Source organism: Rosa chinensis, chromosome 7 (assembly GCF_002994745.2).
Source record: "Rosa chinensis cultivar Old Blush chromosome 7, RchiOBHm-V2, whole genome shotgun sequence".
NCBI lineage: Eukaryota > Viridiplantae > Streptophyta > Magnoliopsida > Rosales > Rosaceae > Rosa > Rosa chinensis.
In genome coordinates, this window is record NC_037094.1 from 23,602,881 (window position 1) to 23,621,937 (window position 19,057).

Sequence of the window (19,057 nt, forward strand, 5' to 3'; positions counted from 1 at the left end):
TTTTCTTGTAAGGAAAAGAAACAAACGTTATCGATTATTGAGTTTTAATCCCGAGTTGTAGTTTTTGATATCCGACATATACTATATGTAATAAGATTTGAGCATCTCTAATGAATATATCAAGGCTCAAATTGTCTTTATGCAAGTTCTCAACTACATTCTACATGCCAAAAATTAGTGACTTCCAAAGAAGGAAGATGGGTTTCTACGCTTTTGTGACGTCGGAGCTGAAGCATTTATCAAAATTTACTATTTTTGTTTAGGGGAAAGGAAAATATATTCTTGTGATCAAAGATCATAATGACATTGCAAGGTCAATCTAAGGGATCTGAAGATCACTCATTACATTAATTGCTTCATTGAACTTAGTCAGGCAAACTTTCAAAAGGAAAATGCAAAACTAAAATCCAAAAAGGAAGATGCAAAACACTAAAATCCAAAGAGGAAGATGCAAAACACTAATCCAAAATGAAAATGCAAAGAAAAACAACTAACAACTAAATTTATTCCTATACAACCCTAGTTCTATGCATCTGCCCAGACTGGCTTGGGGCCTAGGACCTCTTGGTGTACCCTTCCACCAAATCCGACAGTGAATAGCTTCAAAATAGGATTGAGTGGCTCGTCAAAGGGCCCAACAATGATACAAGCCCAAGTAAGAGAGAGGAGGGAAAGTGGCCTTGACCCAACATGCCTAAACCACTCCCACTACCCTCATCCCTAAACCTAGACCAGTTCTTGCCGAAACCCTAGCAAGACTGCCAAGTCTGTTGCCGCACCCACCTCAGTTTGGCGGCCTACCCAGACGCGAACCCATGACAGCCATCCCGTTCACCAAAAGCTTATTCCTGCCGACGATGCAGCCGCCTGATCCAATCACGATCCAAGCACCTCCTTCAGCTATCCAGTCAATCAGCGACGATTCTCACCACGCAACAAACAGAGATCCGGAGACCGCCGCCCTACAACTCGAAGCCCAGATCACTACAACTAGCACCGTAGATCCAGACCTAATGTCACCTTGCCTTGAAGCCCGACTTCCCGCTGTTGCACAAGCCCGACCCGCACCAGACGAGATCGACGACAGAAGACGTCCTCTAGCAGGCAAGGATCAAAACTGACGCCACCGCGCCACTGCACAAAACTCTAGGTTTCAGTATGCGGAGCTCTAAGTTTTTGAGAGCTCTCTGTTTATTAAAATTTACTATTGAAAAGTGAATCTATGTAAAAATTACAGTTCAACTGTTATCCACAAAAAGAAAAACCTATCGACTATTAGGAGATTCGCTACAGCGGTGCAAACCCTAAAATCGTGAATTCAGATGTCAAAAGGTTTCATTCAGAGCATTTAGTTAGATTCAATGTAATCCATCATAGTTGGGAGACATTTTACCGCAACTTTGTTAAAACAGATGCTAGAACCCCTTAGACTATTCTACTTTTTTCTGGTCTAAGCAATGCCCCCCCTACTCCCCTAGGGAGACACTTGTGACACTCACATTGGACAAGCAAAATGCCTTTTCTATTTCAGAAGCCAATGGATCTCCCGGCCGACAAAGAAGCACTACCTGCGTCCTGCGATACCAGCAGAATATTCCGATGTGGAACAAGTATAGTAACAACGAAAATTAAGCTCCGTAGTAACAAATATAAAAATGTAAAGGAGGACAAAGTTTCGATCGATGAGAATCAAAGAAAGGCATAGGCATGATATTCAAAGCTAAAGTTCAAAACTTGAATACTTAACATCATGAATTTACAAACAGTTACCCAATGGGGTTGGTCTAGTGGAAGCATGCTAGGCCTGCAAGTTGGGCGAATGTTACAGTGTTACTCCTGGTAATAGGAGGTCACTGGTTCGATCATCCGCTTGTGAAAAATTCTCCTTGGGGAGGGGTCCAACCCATGTTGCTCTGAGGCCCCGGAGTGATAGTCCCACCCGACCACCATTTTTTCTAATCAAAAAAAAAAAAAAAAAAAATTTACAAACAGTTTTCACATGGAGTTTGTCTTTGGTCGGTCCGGGTGTCGCCCTCTCCGACTGTTCTTCTGAGCCTATGGCGCTGGTTGGTTTGATCCCACGCAAAGTGCTTAGCCAATAATTCTTTTGAATTTTTTTTTTTGAAAAGTATTTTTTTTTTTTGAATAATTGAAAAGTATTTCTTGATAACAAGGAAGAGTAATTTACTTGGGGATGAAACTAACATGAGAGATTAGTTAATTCCCTATTTTATAACCCAAGTGGACGTATGACTTCAACATTTGACTTCTTAATTTGTGAGTAGAAAATCAAGAGTTCAATTTACAAATTAGATTTTGAGCATTCGGGGTCGACTCATCCAATGACTTACGGTGGTGGATCTCGTAACAAGGTGTAAGTTGACATTTCCGAACTTATTCATTATCTCTCAAACTACTCTCCTGGTGTTGGCTAAAGTCAAATCAGTTGAGCTTATATCATTGGGAAAGTTTTTAATGGGTTCAGAGAGTGTACAAGTAGAATTTTTTTTTTTTTGAAAAAGTTTTTTTTTTTTTTAAGGGCAACGGAAGACTAATCCATTGATGGTAAATCATACGACCTCATTCGGTCAAGCATGGAGGGTACAGAACACCCCTTATATTACAACGCAAGCTCATGAAGAGTACTAAATCCAAAAGAAATCTAAAAAAACTAACGTCCAAAAGACTAAAATCCTAAAGGAACTGCTGAAAAAAATGCAGAATTTAAAAACTTCCTAATCCCACACTGCCCTAAAATGGAACCAATGTCCTGAACATCTTGACACCTAAGACCCCTTTTGGTGTACGTCGCAACATTCAACACACCCACGGCAACATGCTAGGGACAGATGCAGGACAAAAGAGAAAGACAGACCACCTCCAAGAAGCCCAAACCCGACTGAGAGTGAGAACATAGGGGAATTGAACTATTAGGCCCAATTCAAAGGCAGAGGCCCAAGACCCACTGCCCAAACCCTACGCTCCCAAACCGCCGACTGGATCTGGAACCTCCAAGAAGCCGTCCGCCACCTGCTCGTCAATCCGGTGGCCTCCCCAGGCAAGGGGCCATAGCACCCATCGCACCACCTACCAAATCTGCCCTCTGCAACTTATCTAGCCTGCAAAGCACGAACCAAAGACTTAGTGGATGGCTCCTCTTCGCCTGAAGGACGTCTCCGACAGCGCTCCTCCGCTAGACCCCGAAAGCCTGTCACTGCCTCCTCCTCGTCGACCCTAAAAGCCGCCCTAGAACCAATCCGAAGCAATCTAAACCTGAGGTTTTCTCCTCCAGCCAAACCACGTCCACAACCAATAACCTATGGTGGTGGATCTCATAACAATGTGTAATTTGACATTTCCGAACTTATTCATTATCTCTCAAACTACTCTCCTGAATAGTTAGCGAAGGTCAAATCAGTCGAACTTATATATATCATTGAGATAGTTTTTCATAGGTTCAGAGTGTGTACATGTAGATATTTTTTTTGAAAAAGTATTTCTTGATAACAAGGAAGAGTAATTTAACTTGGGGATGAAACTAACATGAGAGACTAGCTAATTCCTGGTTTTATGACTCTGACATTTGACTTCTTAATCTGTGAATAGAAGATCATGAGTTCAATTTACAAATTAGTTGTTATATATCTTCGATTGTAATTATCAACATTTTCACTAAAAAAAATGTAATTTAGATCAAAATTTAGAATTATAAAGAATTTTGCTAAGCTGCTCATCAACAACCATGTGTCCATTCTTGTCATTTATGATATTGTGTTGTACTATTAAAGAATTTTGAGCATTCGGAGTCGACTCATCCAATGACTTATAATGGTGGATCTCGTAACAAGGTGTAAGTTGACATTTGTGAACTTATTCATTATCTCTCAAACCACTTGTCTGGATCGTTCGCTACGGTCAAATCAGTCAAACTTATATCATCGAGATAGTTTTTCATCGGTTCAGACTCTGTACAAGTAGCTTTAACTACCTTAGCCAACATGTCCCACAATCCGTCATAATTGGAGCACTAGCTAGCGGTTTACATGGTGAGGAACAACTCCAGAGAGCAATATTTAGTTACTTCAAGGCTCTTTCGATCCCTTCTCCACATTACAGATATTGAAATTTTTTACCGAATAGATTACAACTCTCAAGTTGATGTTTAAACTCGTATTAAAGCTTTTATATAAATAAAAAATTAGTGCTTTTCTCTCCTTCTCTTTTCAACTCTTTTCTCCGTAATACCTGTCCACTACTACGTACTATTATCACTCATTCTAAATACTTCTTTCATGAACAATATATAGTCGTGTTATCTACATTCATAATTCTATTCTCAAATTATAAAACTAAATAACGTCATGCCGAGTAAATCGATTATATGCATGAACAATATCGATAATCGATAATGTCAATTGAAGATTTGAAGAAGATAATCATTAATAGTGGGAAGGGAACCAACCATAATTGAATAAAGTCGCAGCAAACCAATCATAACATCAAACAAAATAAAACCAATCAGACACCTCACCAAGTTGATGCATTGTCTATCTTTGAGATTCATTATTTGCCACTTAAAAATTTTTCATAGGATAAGGTATTCTGCTCCAACCATTGACATAAATGGGGGAAAAGTACGTGCAATTGGTAGGAGAAATTTGACTTATAAAAATAATTTTATTGTCAAACATTATTCTGCAAACCCATACTTTGAAGAGAACAACACTATCAAATTCATGCTATCCTTACTCTATTGGGAAATGTCAACTTAATTATCTTTTCCTCTATGGAAGTGGTCAACTAATTTCATATCATATTGTATCCCCGACCAAATTGCAATAATGAAAAATCATAATCAGGAACAAAAGCAATCCAATGCCTAATATATGTCATCATTTTTAAGCTACTAACAGGAATTCTTAAACTAATCACTACGAATATTATAATGTAATAAACCAACATATATATATATATATATATATATATATATATTCATATATTTTTCTTTTTTTATCGGAAATGAGGTAGCAAACCACCACATTTACATTAGTGAGTTAGTAACACACCTACCTAGTCACTATTTAGACCGAGGTCCACGAGAGTACCCAAACAAAATCAAACTAATCCATAGCCACATTTGCACAAATCCGAAGACCTCTTAAACTTGCTAGCCACAAATTAGAGGAAGTTTAGCTCGAACGCTAGACATGGAGATTCCATGTTAAGCAGCTCCGATTGACCTTTGTCACATTACCATATCAGGTGGTTATATTCATGTTTTTTTTTTAAACAAGGTGAAACCCAATGCAAAATAAGTTTAACTGTGATATACCAAACTTGAAACTCGATCGCCAAACTAACAGTGTTGCGCACAATAAGGTAAACTAGGTCTGGTGTTCGATCCCCTTAAATGTAAAGCCTTATATGTGAAGAAAAAGAAAAGGAAACATCATACCACCAAGGTAAAGCTTTCCTTTCGATCAAAAAATAAGGTGAGCTATGCCGCAGAGGGAAACAAATACAGGGTTAGGGCAAGCATTTAAGCCCACAGTTTTTTAGTTACGTGATTTGATCTCTGGAATATTCGGATTCCTTACCCCATAAAAGCCCCCAAAATTCCACGTCTCCACCACGTGGTCCAACTCACGTGCACCGGACTTTCTTCCTCCTCCCCACAGCTATTTGTTCCATCGATAGTCTCTGTTTCCAACTTCACAAGTCGCAGTTTTAGACAAATCACCGTGAAATTCTCTAGAAACAAACTCAACCCCAGCCGTCCGATCACCTCCCCGCAACCTATTCTTCTGCTTCTCCCACAAACAAACCCATTAAACCAAACCGAATCTCGCAGCTTTAGGAGTTTGTTCTACCTCTGCTTTCCTCTCCTCGTCTCTGTTTCTGTTGCATTTTCGTCCGACCTCAGTTGGCCGCACGCTGAGATTTTCCGGCCAAATTCTTGGTCGGGTAAGTTAACCTTTCCTTACATTGTTTCCGACCGTACGGTTGTTGTTGTTCGGTGGATGTGCTAGTTCTGGTCGTTTAAGGTTTGTTCTTGAAGAAGGTGTTGGTTTTGGTGATTTTTCCTGGGGTTTATGTGATCTGGGTTTTGGTTCAATTTGGTTGTTATTGGGTTTTTGATGCTCTTCTGGTGATCCTTGGTTGTTGGGAGATTGAAGACAAAAGAATAGAGAAGAAAATGAGATGGGCTCTGTTTGATTGTTGGTTTGATTTTATTTGAGCTCCTGAATTTGTTTCTTTGATCATTTATTTCAAAGAAAATGGGGAGCTTGGCAATTTGGATCCTTTGTATGTGAAAGTTAAAAAAGATTCCAACTTTATTTTATTCTCCCTTCTGTTTTGACAAATTTTAAGAAATTGGTATTTGCTGTTTTGGTTTTTAAGATACTGGATTGCCATTTTGATTGAGTTCTTCTTGATTAGACCGTTTCTTTTTATTCCTTGATCAGGTAATTTGATTTGTTAATTTTTTCAGAGCTACGAATTAAGTGTCTATGTGATTGGCTTATCTACTAATTGTTTATGGATGGTGCTGTTTGAATTTGGATATCTGGATGCGAGTTTGAAATGGTTTTGATTTGTAGTGACTGCTAAGCTTTAGTTCGGATTTGCTGGTGTCTTCTTCACTAAATTGGATGTTTTTTTTTGTTTTGGGTACAAAAGGAAGCGTAAGGCCTGGGGAGGGGAGGGCTAAGCTAGCCTTGGGTTTTGAGTAAATGTTCTAAATGGGGTGCTTTACTTCTAAAGGGAAACGGCAGTTTCCAGGATACGAGGATCCTGTCTCCCTCGCTTCACAAACAGCATGTAAGTTGTTTACTGTTCACTATTTCATTCTTGGTTTTGCGATATGGTTATCAAGCTCTATACATTTTTGTTTTGATGCATGATAATTAGATGTATTGACATCCTTAGTGTCTGGTAATGGTATATGTCCCATCCAATCAGCATTGATTAAAATTTCTTGGTTAACTATGGAAGCCCTCTGTTGGAATTTGTTCCTATTAGAACTCTAAAGATTGGAGAACAGTATAAAGTCTCTTATCATGAAGCTTTTAGTTTCCAATCTTTCAATTGTACTTGGCTTTGATGGGTGATAGACTCAACTGTGGCGTCAGGGCATAATGAAGGCATTTGAATACGGTTTGTGAATTGAAATACATTTTTATGCCCGTCTGGCAGGTTAAACTCTCGGTTGGGGCAATCAACAATAACTAATTAGCTTTCCTTCTCATTTATATATTTATCTTCCTTACTGTAAATTTTAGATGTGAACTGCTTGTTTCAACTATCTTGCACGCAACCTCATACTGTTTTTAACAATTGTCACCAGTTACTGTTAGTGAAGTTGAAGCACTCTTTGAGCTATATAAGAGTATCAGCAGTTCTGTGATTGATGATGGATTGATAAACAAGGTATGCTTGGTACTTTCTTACAAATCTTTAAATTCTGTTTCAAATTTACATATATTTATGTGTGGATATTGCTATATTTACATTTGTACATTTAAATGTTAGGTACATCTATTCGAGAATATGTAATTGAGTGGTCTTGTTGAATATGCAGGAAGAGTTCCAGTTAGCCATTTTCAAGAATAGAAAGAAAGAAAATTTGTTTGCAAATCGGGTATGTAATTTATCTTGTTATATCATACTGTATTTATAGGGTGTAGATTATGTTGGCATCTAGAAATATAGTAATGCTGTTAAAAAATAAAAATTTACCCATAACATGTTCAGATTGAATTTCTTGCAACTTGGGGTTATTTTCTTATTGTCTAAAAAAAAAAAATTGGTTATTTTCTTAAGAAAACTCTTATGCTAAATGACTGATTCGATTGACTACATACATCATCCTGAAGTATTCGATATCCAACTGAATTATAATGTGAAAATATGCAGCTCCTTTTTGGGTGAGTTGATTTACGAAAAGTAATAACTGGATTTGATTTTGTACAATTGAGGGTATTTTATTATCTTATTTTTCCTAAGTTTTGACTTTTGTTTTTGAATTGACTTGACATGCAGATATTTGATCTATTTGATGTGAAGAGGAAGGGTGTCATTGATTTCAATGACTTTGTTAGATCACTGACTGTCTTCCATCCCAATGCCCCACAAGAAGACAAGATCGATTGTAAGTTTATAGGATACATGAGACATATTCACAGAGCAGGGTAGTTTTTAGTGTCCCCCCATTATTATATTGAAATATTTGCCTAACGGTTTCTATCACTCTGCAGTTTCATTTAAGCTCTATGACTTGGATAACACGGGCTTTATTGAGCGCCAAGAGGTATTTCGTGTTCATCTCCTTTTTTTTGTTTTTTGTTTTTCCCTCTGTCTATTTATTGGGTTATGGCCAGATGTTTAAGCATATGTAAAGCCATTTAGAACTTTTGGGGGTGGTCAACTATTATGTTCTCTTGTGGAGTGTGACTGTAACTGTAACTGTTTCTTTGATGAACTTGGCATAAGTAGCATGTGCTGCACAGAAAATTTAGTTTTAAGTAGTAAACCGTATAAAACATTTAAAAAGTGATCAAACGATTATGCTATTATGTTCTGATACCATGAAATTCTATCCTTAACCCTCTGCATAGCTTTCTTCAGGTGAATGACAAAATGGAAATATAATTGGTTTGAATTCTCAAGAAAAAGAGATTGGATGTTAAAGTCTAGCAATCTTATATTATGTAGTTTGTACTCTTCGAGATTACCAGCATAAATCTCTCAGGCCAAAAGACAATACCATTGGAAGTTGAGAGCAAAAGAAAGTTGCAGCCCATTTGATCAAATTTCCCTCTTTTCCGGTGTATTTTAGACTCCTTAAGCAAAGATATGGTCTTCAATATTTCGTTCTGTATAGACCTTTTGGATATATAGAAGTTAGAAGGTAGTCTGTATAATTCTCAGTAGGTGTTTTTGTTTCATATACTACCTCTCTACTAGGGTGGCACCTATTTGCATTCTAATGAAGCTTCACATATTGGAAATGTTAGGCCTCCTTGCATTAACCCTTTTTTCGTTTGTTTTTGGCAGGTCAAGCAAATGTTAATTGCACTTCTTTGTGAATCTGAAATGAAACTGGCAGATGACACCATCGAGTTAATTCTTGATAAGGTGAGTTGTCATTATTATTGTGCTCAGCATATGAGGGATAAACATGTGCACATTTGTCTTGTGAAACTCATTGAAGTGCTGCACTGAAATTTTTCAAATCAAATTCGAAATGTGGATACCTGCTATTATGTGAGTTTATAAGTTCTAACCTCATTGGGATTAACAAAAAAGATACACTATTTAGCTGTTTAGCTGCATTTTGGTCTACCGATTTGGAAGTGAATTTGACTTGGACAAATTAGGGGTGATGTACAAGTTGAATGTTTCATCATCTTTTCATCTGTTTATCTACTTACTTTTAACAACACATACTAATAAGAGATTTAATTCTTATGTTTGTGGACAGACTTTCATGGAAGCTGATGTGAACCAAGATGGGAAAATAGACTTTTCTGAGTGGAAAAATTTTGTTTCAAAGAATCCATCATTGTTAAAGATCATGACCCTCCCCTACCTTAGGTATGAGGCTTATTTTTGCCATCTATTCACAAATATAAATTTTCCAGAGTTTCTGAAATTCTCATTTACCATCTATCTGAATTGAATTGCAGGGATATTACCACCACATTTCCAAGTTTTGTATTTAATTCAGAGGTTGATGAGATTGCTACGTGAGAGACAATAGCTTAGATTGCAGTTAGAGTTCCATTGTCAGTTGCTTGTAATTTTTCTAAAGCACAGAAAAAAAAAGGAAAGAAAAGAAGTTTTGGGTATTAAATGTTGGTGCATCAGGAAATCTTTATAAAGTTGCTGAAGTTGTAGTAGCTATCTTTGGTCGATTGTAGAGCACCTTGCAGATAATGGAAAATTTCTATCCTGTTTTTCTGAGAAAAACTTCTTTCATTCTTATTGTGCATATATGATTTTCTTTGCTAAACGGTCATTGTGGAAAATGTTCCGGGGCATCCACCACCATAACTGGGGTGCAAACACAAACCTTTTCGTATGTCCTGTTGGCATTCTTATTCAGTGGTGGATGAAAAAATGAGTAGGAAATGATGATATTACTTCTTATTGTGCCCATCTTGTGCCAAACTTTCAAAAGAGGCCAGCAACCACACAAATTGCAGCCCTCGTGCTTAACATGTTAGGGGAGATGCGTCACTGCCGTGAAGAAATGCCATTGCCGTTATTAGTTCGTGTCCTATTGTTTCTGATAACAGCGCCATCGCCATCAACCCTTTGCACCGGGCAAATATGAACTTATGAAGCCATCTCTGTTGTAACTCTACCCGAGTTACTACTATCATAGCATCCTTGTCTCTCTCAAAAAAGAAAATTTTGGAGTTAAGAATTTTGCAATGAACTTTCAATACAGAATATTTTCTACTATTTCCAACTCCTGTAAATGGCATTGGGGTAACAACTCCATTATATTTCCAGCTCCCCATAAAAATAATTAAGAGAGAATCTCCAAAACAACAGGTCTTCAATGAAAAAAAAAAGGAATTACATGGAATGTGTAAACCTTGTCATCTGCCAAATTTTTTTTTTTTATGTAAGATTTCATACAACATTAAGGGAAAAAGATTAGAGGTCAAAACTTCAGCAGTTTTTTGTAACAAGAAGCCATCACAGTACTGGCAACTATCGAAATGAATCACAACATGTCAAGAGTTGCTCAAACATAGACTTATAACATGTCAAATGTATATACAGATTAGAAGCATATGGAGATTAAATGGTTGTAGGCGGTAGGCTTAATGGTAGATATATGATGTATTTAGTATTTACATTAGGTTTGTTTCAATCTCATCAATACTTGTAGGTGTAATTTGCTCTTACAAAAACAAAGCGAAACCGAGAGTATTATGGAGCATAAGAATAAGTCATTGGCAACTGCAACTTCTCAAGCTCAAGGAGAAGTTGCTCAAACATAGACTTCTCAAGCTCAAGGAGAAGTTGCTCAAACATAGAGCTTTCAATGTTAGACCTCCTGCATTAACCCTGAACCATGGATGAATTATGGATACGAGCACCAAGCTGCTATGTATTTATTCTAAAAAAAGAAAAAAAAAAGCGAATTACATGGAATGTGTAAACCTTGTCATCTGCCAAAAAATTTATTAATGTAAAATTTAATAGAACACAAAGGAAAAAAGATTGGAGGTCAAAACTTCAGCAGTTTTATGTAACAAGATTACAAGAAGCCATCACAGTACTGGCAACTATCGAAATGAATCACAAACTGAACTGTCTTTCTAGACCCACCTTACAATGGAATTGTCATGAAACCTAGCAACCGAAACGTCAAAACTACAAGGAATAATACAACAGCATCTTGTTTCTTGAGGTTTCATAACCTTCGTTCTATGCATGATGGTAATGATGCAACTTGTACAACAACACTTTTCCAGCAGCATTGCCCACAGCCATGAAACCTCCACCGGGACTAAAATCCAAACAGCGAGGATAATGCAGGCCCTGCCTTTGAGGAGGCCAGTTGGAAAATACAGTGTATGATGGAACATGTACCAACTTTAAGCTGTCCTTCTTCATGCTCGAACAAATAGCTAAAATTTGAGCATCATTATTGAACTTCATAAAATCTACTTTGGTTGTAAGATTCTCGATAGTCTTGATTGGTTTTCTTTTGCCTCCTAAAACCTCATCTCTATTATAAATATTAACAATCCCACTGTCTGAACCAGCAGCAAACAAGGATCCATTTGGAGATGTACAAAGGGCTGTACCATTGATACAACCTTCATCAACCATTTTATGGAAGCAGGCCCCTGTTCTCAGATCCCACTGGTAAACCTGTCCATCTCCACCAGAGCTCAATAGTTGCTTCCCATCATTGGAAAAAGCTAAAGAGCGAACTGTTCCATTCATCTTGAGTGTCCCAATCAATTCCTTTGTTTTAGTGGAAACCAATAAGATATAACCTTCATTTCCCACGAACGCGATCGTACTTGAATCAGGGGAAACCTCAAAAACTTCCAAGCTTTTCTCTTCTCTACCAACCAGGGGACCTATTTTATCAACTTTCGCCTTTACTAAATCAAAACTATAGAAGAATTTCCTCCTTCCAGCTATAATAACCTGAGAACCATCAGGCAAGAAAGCTGCCTTCCGTATGGGAATATCATCAATGAAAATGCTTTCAATTTTAGTATTCCGTTTGCCATCAATCTGAAAAAATCTAAGCGTTCGATCCAATCCAGCAGCAAGAAGCAACTGAGCATTTCTATGAAATTGCACCGAATTAATTGGACCATTACATGGTTCCTCTGCATTTGCATCCACAAGTGTTGAATATTCAAGAAGTCCAGGCAGCAACTTTCCACCACTCTTCACAACAAGGTCCACATTTGTACGAAGGAGATCATCAACAGCTCCAACCTCCTTGTAGCCACGGGGCACTACTAAGCTATTTTCTTCATCGGAGGATTCATCATCAGAGTATCTATTGTACCTCGACTGTGAATCAAATTGAGACCATTCTGTACCTGGATTCAGCTTAGCATGCTGAGCCCTTAATTGTAAAACATACTCAGAACCAGAAATAAAATTCTCATCCTCTTCCTTCCTCAGCTTCCTCAATCTATTAACCCTAGCGATATTAATGTTGGCCTTTTCCTCTTCCTCATCCATCCACACAGGTTTCCTTTGCTTAGTATCCTCTTCTGAGAATTTTGCATCATCATCATTACCAGGGTGCACAATACTTGCAGAACGGTCAACAAAGAATAAAGCAGAGCCTTTATCGACCTGGTCTACAGCTTCTTCCTCATCCTCCTTCCCAAACTCAACTGGGGAATAGATTCATCCAAACAAAAAGTTTTCCAGCTTCTTCGTTTCCTTTTCTTGATCAACTGCCACCTTCTCATCCTCTCCGTCGCGTGCTTTCTTTCTCTTTGTCATCCTCATGATCTCTAAATTAGATTCTTTTCCATCACCATTGTCTTCATTCCCTTGCAGAAATGAAGGTTCATCAGCATCCATCCTCTTAGTCTTGTGGCCGGGAATGTTTTGTGATATTAAACTCATCTTTCATAAGAACAATGCCTTTGCTTCTGCAAAATCAAAATTAGTAAACTGAGGTGACATGCAATAACACAAAATGGCTTTCAAAAGTATGTAGAAACTAAAGCATACATCCAGTTAAGTTTGCTTGCATCACTTTGAAAACTCTTATAACGGACAAGTACAAATCTCACACTACATTCAGTTATCGACTTTAACAACCAATTCCTCAAGTTCTAAGCACACACAACAAAATAAAACACTTATACACAGTATATATAGATACAACGGCTGAGTAATTCTTCTTTCAGTAAAAAATTAAAGGAGTGCAGGAAAATTAGGTGGGTGAAGAGAGGTAGAGAGGGGTATCAATAGCACCATCTAAACAACCATTTTTTCTCAAAGATCAGAATTTCTGATCCTGAAATGTCATTCTTTATCTCTGAGGCTATAAACTGGATTATGAGTGGCTTAGTCACATCATTTACAGTCGAAATTGAAAGAGAAAATAGCAACAGCAAGCTATTTGCCCAAGCACCAAGCTTAATTCGAAACTCAACAGAATGAAACTCAATTCACAAACCGCCGAAGAAGAAATACCTCTGGGGAGCAAATCCGCCGAAGAAGACGAAGAAGAAGGGTTTCAGAGTAAGCAAAGGGAGGTTGAGGAAGGGTTTTAGGGGTTTAATGATGGGTTGGGCCTTTGTAATGGGCTGATGTCTTTTGGGCCCAAACTAGCTTTCTGGGTATTAATCCTAGACTCCTAGAATATAAAATAGGGGGAAATTTTGGAAGATAGAGCTCGTTTCTGATTTTCCCGCCGGAAGAAAACCCTAAGCTCTTGGCAGTTGTTCGGATATCCTCAAGGGCTTGTTGAGTGCGCCAAGGCTTTGGATCAGATCAGATGAATCGATTTTGGGTAATCCCACATACTAATATATACGATTACTGTAGTTTGTTTTTTTTGTTTTTAGGTTTTTTATTTTCATGAATTTTGAATTTCATTGAAGGAGAAAGCAAATTAGGGTTGTTTGCATGTTGCAAGTAGTCCCCTTTTATATTGATAAATTATTTTGTTTCTTGCTCTCTGATATTGGATTTTGGTTCAACTACTAGCTAGACTGATAGTTTCTGTTTATTGCAATTTTTGTTCTCAAACATGGACTTATAAAATCTGAAATGTATACAAACTAGAAGCATGTGGAGATTAAATGGTCGTAGGCGGTTGGCTTAATGGTAGATATATGATGTATTTAGTGTTTACATTAGTTTTGTTTGCACCTCATCAATACTTGTAGGTGTAATTTGCTCTTACAAAAACAAAGCGAAACCGAGAGTATTATGGAGCATAAGAATAAGTCATTGGCAACTGCAACTTCTCAAGCTCAAGGAGCTTCTGCTGACCCCATGGTAGACAGATTGAGTAGTGTTCCATGTGAAGTTGCTCACCATATTCTTTCATTGGTCAGTTTTAAAGATCTCACTTGTGTGGGAAGCGTGTCCAAAAGATGCAGAGAGTTTCATCTATCAACTCCATCATTGAATTTTTCTTCCTTGTATGGAAACAGGCAGCAGCAATTGAACTTGTTGAATTGTATAGATAGGTATATGATTCGTCGCAGGGATGATAAAATAAAGAACTTTCGTATTCATTGGCGTTTCTCTGCAGGAATTTCAGAAGAGAGTTTCCGAATGATGACTTGGATCCTTATTGCAGTGAGGTGCAATGTTGAAGTGCTTGATCTTGAGTTGAGGTTGAATACAAAAGATGGGGCAACACCTGAATTGCCACCTTGCATCTATTGCTGTGAATCTTTGAGGTCAATGTTGATCAACACAGAGACAATTCTTAAAGCACCCTCCTTTGCTTGTTCCAGTAATCTCCAATACTTGAAGTTGACAAGTGTTAGAATGGATGATGGCTTTGGCAAATGGATCTCGGGCTCATGCAAATGCATTAAGGAACTACTGTTAGACAATGTCCATGTGGGAAGTTTCACCATTGAAAGCTCGTCTTTGGAATCATTTACGTTGTTGTATTGCCATAATAGTGACCCCTGTCATTTTAGCATCTCAGGTGAGAAACTTGCTGAGATAAATATAAAGTGGGAAAATAGTAAAGCTAGCAGCAGTATTATCAGATCATTAAATGTTTATGCTCCAAATCTCAAGTATTTGAAATGGATTGGAAATTTGTTGAATTACCAAAATTTGGGGAAATTTATGTGTTTAGAGAAGGCTCATATCTTTCTCAAGCGTCAGGGAGATGACTATGACTTTGACAATGCATTTGAGGTTCTTTGCAGTTTCTACAGGGTTAAATCACTTGTTCTGAGCGAGGAGACCATTAAGGTAAAGATACATCACCCTTCAGAGTTCAGAGACAGCTTTCTTTTTGTAGAAACGAGAGATGTGCAATAATAAACTCATTAACTTGTGTTGATTTTGACTATGAAGCTATGGGATTCTGTTATTAATTAGTATTGTGGCAGTGCTGGTATCCCCCACATCCCTTCTGATTAGATAATACAAAAAACCAGAAACACTTGATTTGGTAAATGAATTATGTAAATGAAAAAAAAAAAAACAAAAAAACACATGACATGGGTTTAGTTTTTTCTTAATTATAGGTCGATTGCTTATATGGTTACTGAAAATATGTCGCATTGAGCTGAATTGTTTTCACCAGTTTTTCTTAACAGGTTTGGCTGCTCAAAGTTTGTCTATTTCAGAGTTTGCCTTAATCTTTGTGATATTGCAGGTTTTGCTCAGGGAAGGTTCCATGCATGCCCCATTGGATGGTACTATTTACTTGGGTATGCATATTATGAATTTGACTGATGACCTAGTCCCTGCAATGGTATCTCTTCTGAGAGGAATGCCTAATTTGAAGACTTTGTACATCAATTCTTACCCTTCCTTGCACATTGTTAAACCAAAAGTAAGTGAACGTCAATATTGCCTTGCCTACCTCTGTCACACAACACACTATATTCCAATGACATGTCTAGAATACGAAGCATTATTGAATCAAATATTTAAAGCAATTGTCCGTAATATATGTTACTTTGGAGCTTAAATATCAATCTGGAGCATTGTATCCGTAGATGACCAATCATAACCCATCACCGGTATCTCTCTGTTCTTCAGCTTATATCTGTTTTTTATTTAATTCATTTGCTTCTTTCCTTCTCAGGCCTGTGGTTTTAAGAGGAAATACTGGAAATCCCAAAATCTGGATTGTATTCATCAGCTTGAGGAGGTATCAGTAGCACTCTCCACTGGTTATCCTACTAATGCCTTGGAGTTCGCAACATATATTCTTGAGCATGCTCTGAAATTGAAGAAAATGGTCATATGTTATTTACCCCACCAGTTCTATATTATAGAGAGGATAAATAAAAGCAAGAAAATTTCCTCTGCAACTGTTGTCTTTAAGAAAAGAGGAGTGAATGACGATGGAGCAATGGGTGAAAGTTATTATGGGAAGCTCTTTCACTTGCACTGGTTCTGATCTTGTACTTTTCTTAGGGGAATGCATGGAGGAAACCTAGTCTTGTGTTTCTGTTTTTGGTATTATTATCAATGGGGTGGAATTGTATTTTTATGTTTCAAATCTTATTGAGCTTAAATCAAGTAGTATATATATGTCAAATGCAAAATACAGGGTATCCAGTGTTTTAAGTTACTTTGTAGGCATGTAGCCGTGAAATATTGCTATAAACAAAAGTAGTGTTCGGCATCTTGAACTTTTTCTTTATTTTGTGGAAAGTGGTTATTTACGGTACTTGGCCTTTACCCAGTACAAGGATATGGATGTCAATTATGGAGTTTTCAATTTCATTGACGTAGTTCAAGTTGAGTGACTGATTATAGGCTTATAGTTCAGGATATTTTCAATTGAAACTAATGAAGTAAAACTTCTGCGTTTACATGAAATCTGCAGTTGATATATCAGTGCAGCAGAAATCGACAGATTACTGTTTACTTGGTGCAGGATGATCAGAACCCTATTCCAAGAGCTGTACACAAACAAGGCCATCCAAAGAAATTCATAGGTTCTTATCGTGCTATGTTATGGTTTCTTCAATCCTTTCAATACCATAATGTAAAAAGACAATCTTTTGTAAGGAAAGAATTATTTCCTTAGTACCATTAATGAATTCATAAAGGATAGATCACTTTGATTTTCATGTCAAGATCATGAAAAGCAAAAAGTGAAAGGATAATTCATTTCATTGTAGCCATTGTTCAAGTTATATGGCCATGCCTTGAGAGTTTGGATAATAGCCATTGTTCACGTATTTGCTTTTGGTATGAAGTTAATGATTCCGTACTTACACAAGTGACAGCTGGTACAAACAATGACAACGTAATTGGACCGGAGTGGAGTGGTTTATTCTCCCTGAGTTCCTGCCCGGAGTGGAGTGGTTTATTCTCAAGTATTCTTATTTGAAGCAACTTACCAACAATGTTCAACTATAATCATTCATGGTTAATTTATATGATAAGAAATTATCAAAAGACTTGGATGGGCTTTTAGGGGTTTATTCTAATAAGTCTGGGCTTTCTAATGGCCTGAAGTATTTTGGGCCCAAACTTGGGTTTAGTATATAAAAGCAGGGGGAAATTTTGGAAGAGAGGAGCTCGTTTCTGATTTTCCCGCCGAAAAAAACCCTAAACTCTTCGCAGTTGTACGGAAATCGTCAAGGGCTTTGGATCAGAGGAGATGAATCGATTTTGGGTAATCCCACATTCTAATATACGCGATTACTTTAGTTTTTTTTTTTTTTAAGGGTTTTTAGGTTTTTATTTTCATCAATTTTGAATTTCATTGAAGTAGAATGCAATTAGGGTTGTTAGCAGTGTTGCACATAATCCCCTTTTATATTGAAAAATTTTCTTATTTTGTTTCTTGCTCTCTGATATTGGATTTTGGTTCAACTACTAGCTAGACTGATAGTTTCTATTTATTGCAATTTTTGTTGCTGTTTAAGAGTTGCTCAAACATAGACTTATAAAATGTCAAATGTATATACAGATTAGAAGCATATGGAGATTAAATGGTTGTAGGCGGTAGGCTTAATGGTATATTCAGTATTTACATTAGTTTTGTTTGCATGTCATCAATACTTGTAGGTGTAATTTGCTCTTCCAAAAACAAAGCAAAACCAAGTATATTATGGAGCATAAGAATAAGTCATTGGCGACTGCAACTTCTCAAGCTCAAGGAGCTTCTGCTGACCCCATGGTAGACAGATTGAGTAGTGTTCCATGTGAAGTTGCTCACCATATTCTTTCATTGGTCAGTTTTAAAGATCTCACTCGTGTGGGCAGCATGTCCAAAAGATGCAGGGAGTTTCATCTCTCAACTCCATCATTGAATTTTTCTTCCTTGTATGGAAACAGGCAGCAGCAATTGAACTTGTTGAATTGTATAGATAGGTATATGATTGGTCGCCGGGAGGATAAGATAAAGAGCTTTTGTATTAAATGGGATTTCTGTGCAGGAATTTCAGAAGAGAGTTTGCGAATGATGACTTGGATCCTTATTGCAGTGAGGTGCAATGTTGAAGTGCTTGATCTTGAGTTGAGGTTGAATAGAAAAGATGGGGCAACACTTGAATTGCCATCTTGCATCTATTGTTGTGAATCTTTGAGGTCTCTGTTGATCAGGACAGAGACGGTTCTTAAAGCACCCTCCTTTGCTTGTTCCAATAATCTCCAGTACTTGAAGTTGACTAGTGTTAGAATGGATGATGGGTTTGGCAAATGGATCTCATGCTCATGCAAATTCATTAAGGAAGTATTGTTAGAAAATGTTCATGTCGGAAGTTTCACCATTGAAAGCTCGTCTTTGGAATCATTTACATTGGTGTATACCTATAATAGTGACCCCTGTCATTTTAGCATCTCAGGTGAGAAACTTGCGCAGATAAGTATAGAGTGA

The 19,057-nt window shown here is 37.4% G+C and overlaps 4 protein-coding genes across 6 annotated transcripts; 3 read left to right on the forward strand and 1 right to left on the reverse strand.

The window, feature by feature from the left end:
• Window positions 1-5,626: 5,626 nt before the first annotated feature.
• Window positions 5,627-9,972, forward strand: LOC112179801 (calcineurin B-like protein 1). Its single transcript, XM_024318282.2, has 9 exons — window positions 5,627-5,964; window positions 6,682-6,822; window positions 7,349-7,431; window positions 7,583-7,642; window positions 8,044-8,152; window positions 8,259-8,311; window positions 9,058-9,138; window positions 9,485-9,597; window positions 9,690-9,972. The coding sequence occupies exons 2-9, from the start codon at window positions 6,744-6,746 to the stop codon at window positions 9,751-9,753; spliced, it is 642 nt and encodes a 213-aa protein (XP_024174050.1). The 5' UTR covers window positions 5,627-5,964; window positions 6,682-6,743; the 3' UTR covers window positions 9,754-9,972.
• Window positions 9,973-11,246: 1,274 nt separating this feature from the next.
• LOC112179031 (U3 small nucleolar RNA-associated protein 18 homolog) lies at window positions 11,247-13,833 on the reverse strand. Its single transcript, XM_024317336.2, is given in 2 exon segments — window positions 11,247-13,157; window positions 13,708-13,833. A coding segment is annotated over 1 exon segment (1,683 nt). The 5' UTR covers window positions 13,132-13,157; window positions 13,708-13,833; the 3' UTR covers window positions 11,247-11,448.
• A 40-nt stretch (window positions 13,834-13,873) lies between these two features.
• Window positions 13,874-16,894, forward strand: LOC112177621 (F-box/FBD/LRR-repeat protein At1g78750). 3 transcript variants are annotated; one of them, XM_040512208.1, is made up of 5 exons: window positions 13,874-14,026; window positions 14,406-14,663; window positions 14,777-15,459; window positions 15,869-16,048; window positions 16,304-16,894. In XM_040512208.1, exons 3-5 carry the CDS (start codon window positions 14,800-14,802, stop codon window positions 16,619-16,621), a joined length of 1,158 nt encoding a protein of 385 aa, XP_040368142.1. In that variant the 5' UTR covers window positions 13,874-14,026; window positions 14,406-14,663; window positions 14,777-14,799; the 3' UTR covers window positions 16,622-16,894. The 3 variants fall into 3 exon arrangements, with proteins under 3 accessions (XP_040368142.1, XP_024173102.1, XP_024173103.1); XM_024317334.2 differs by having other exon boundaries at window positions 14,406-15,459; XM_024317335.2 differs by lacking the exon at window positions 14,406-14,663 and having other exon boundaries at window positions 13,902-14,026.
• A 1,395-nt stretch (window positions 16,895-18,289) lies between these two features.
• On the forward strand, window positions 18,290-19,057 carry LOC121050627. Its single transcript, XM_040511376.1, has one exon. The coding sequence runs from the start codon at window positions 18,290-18,292 to the stop codon at window positions 19,055-19,057; it is 768 nt and encodes a 255-aa protein (XP_040367310.1).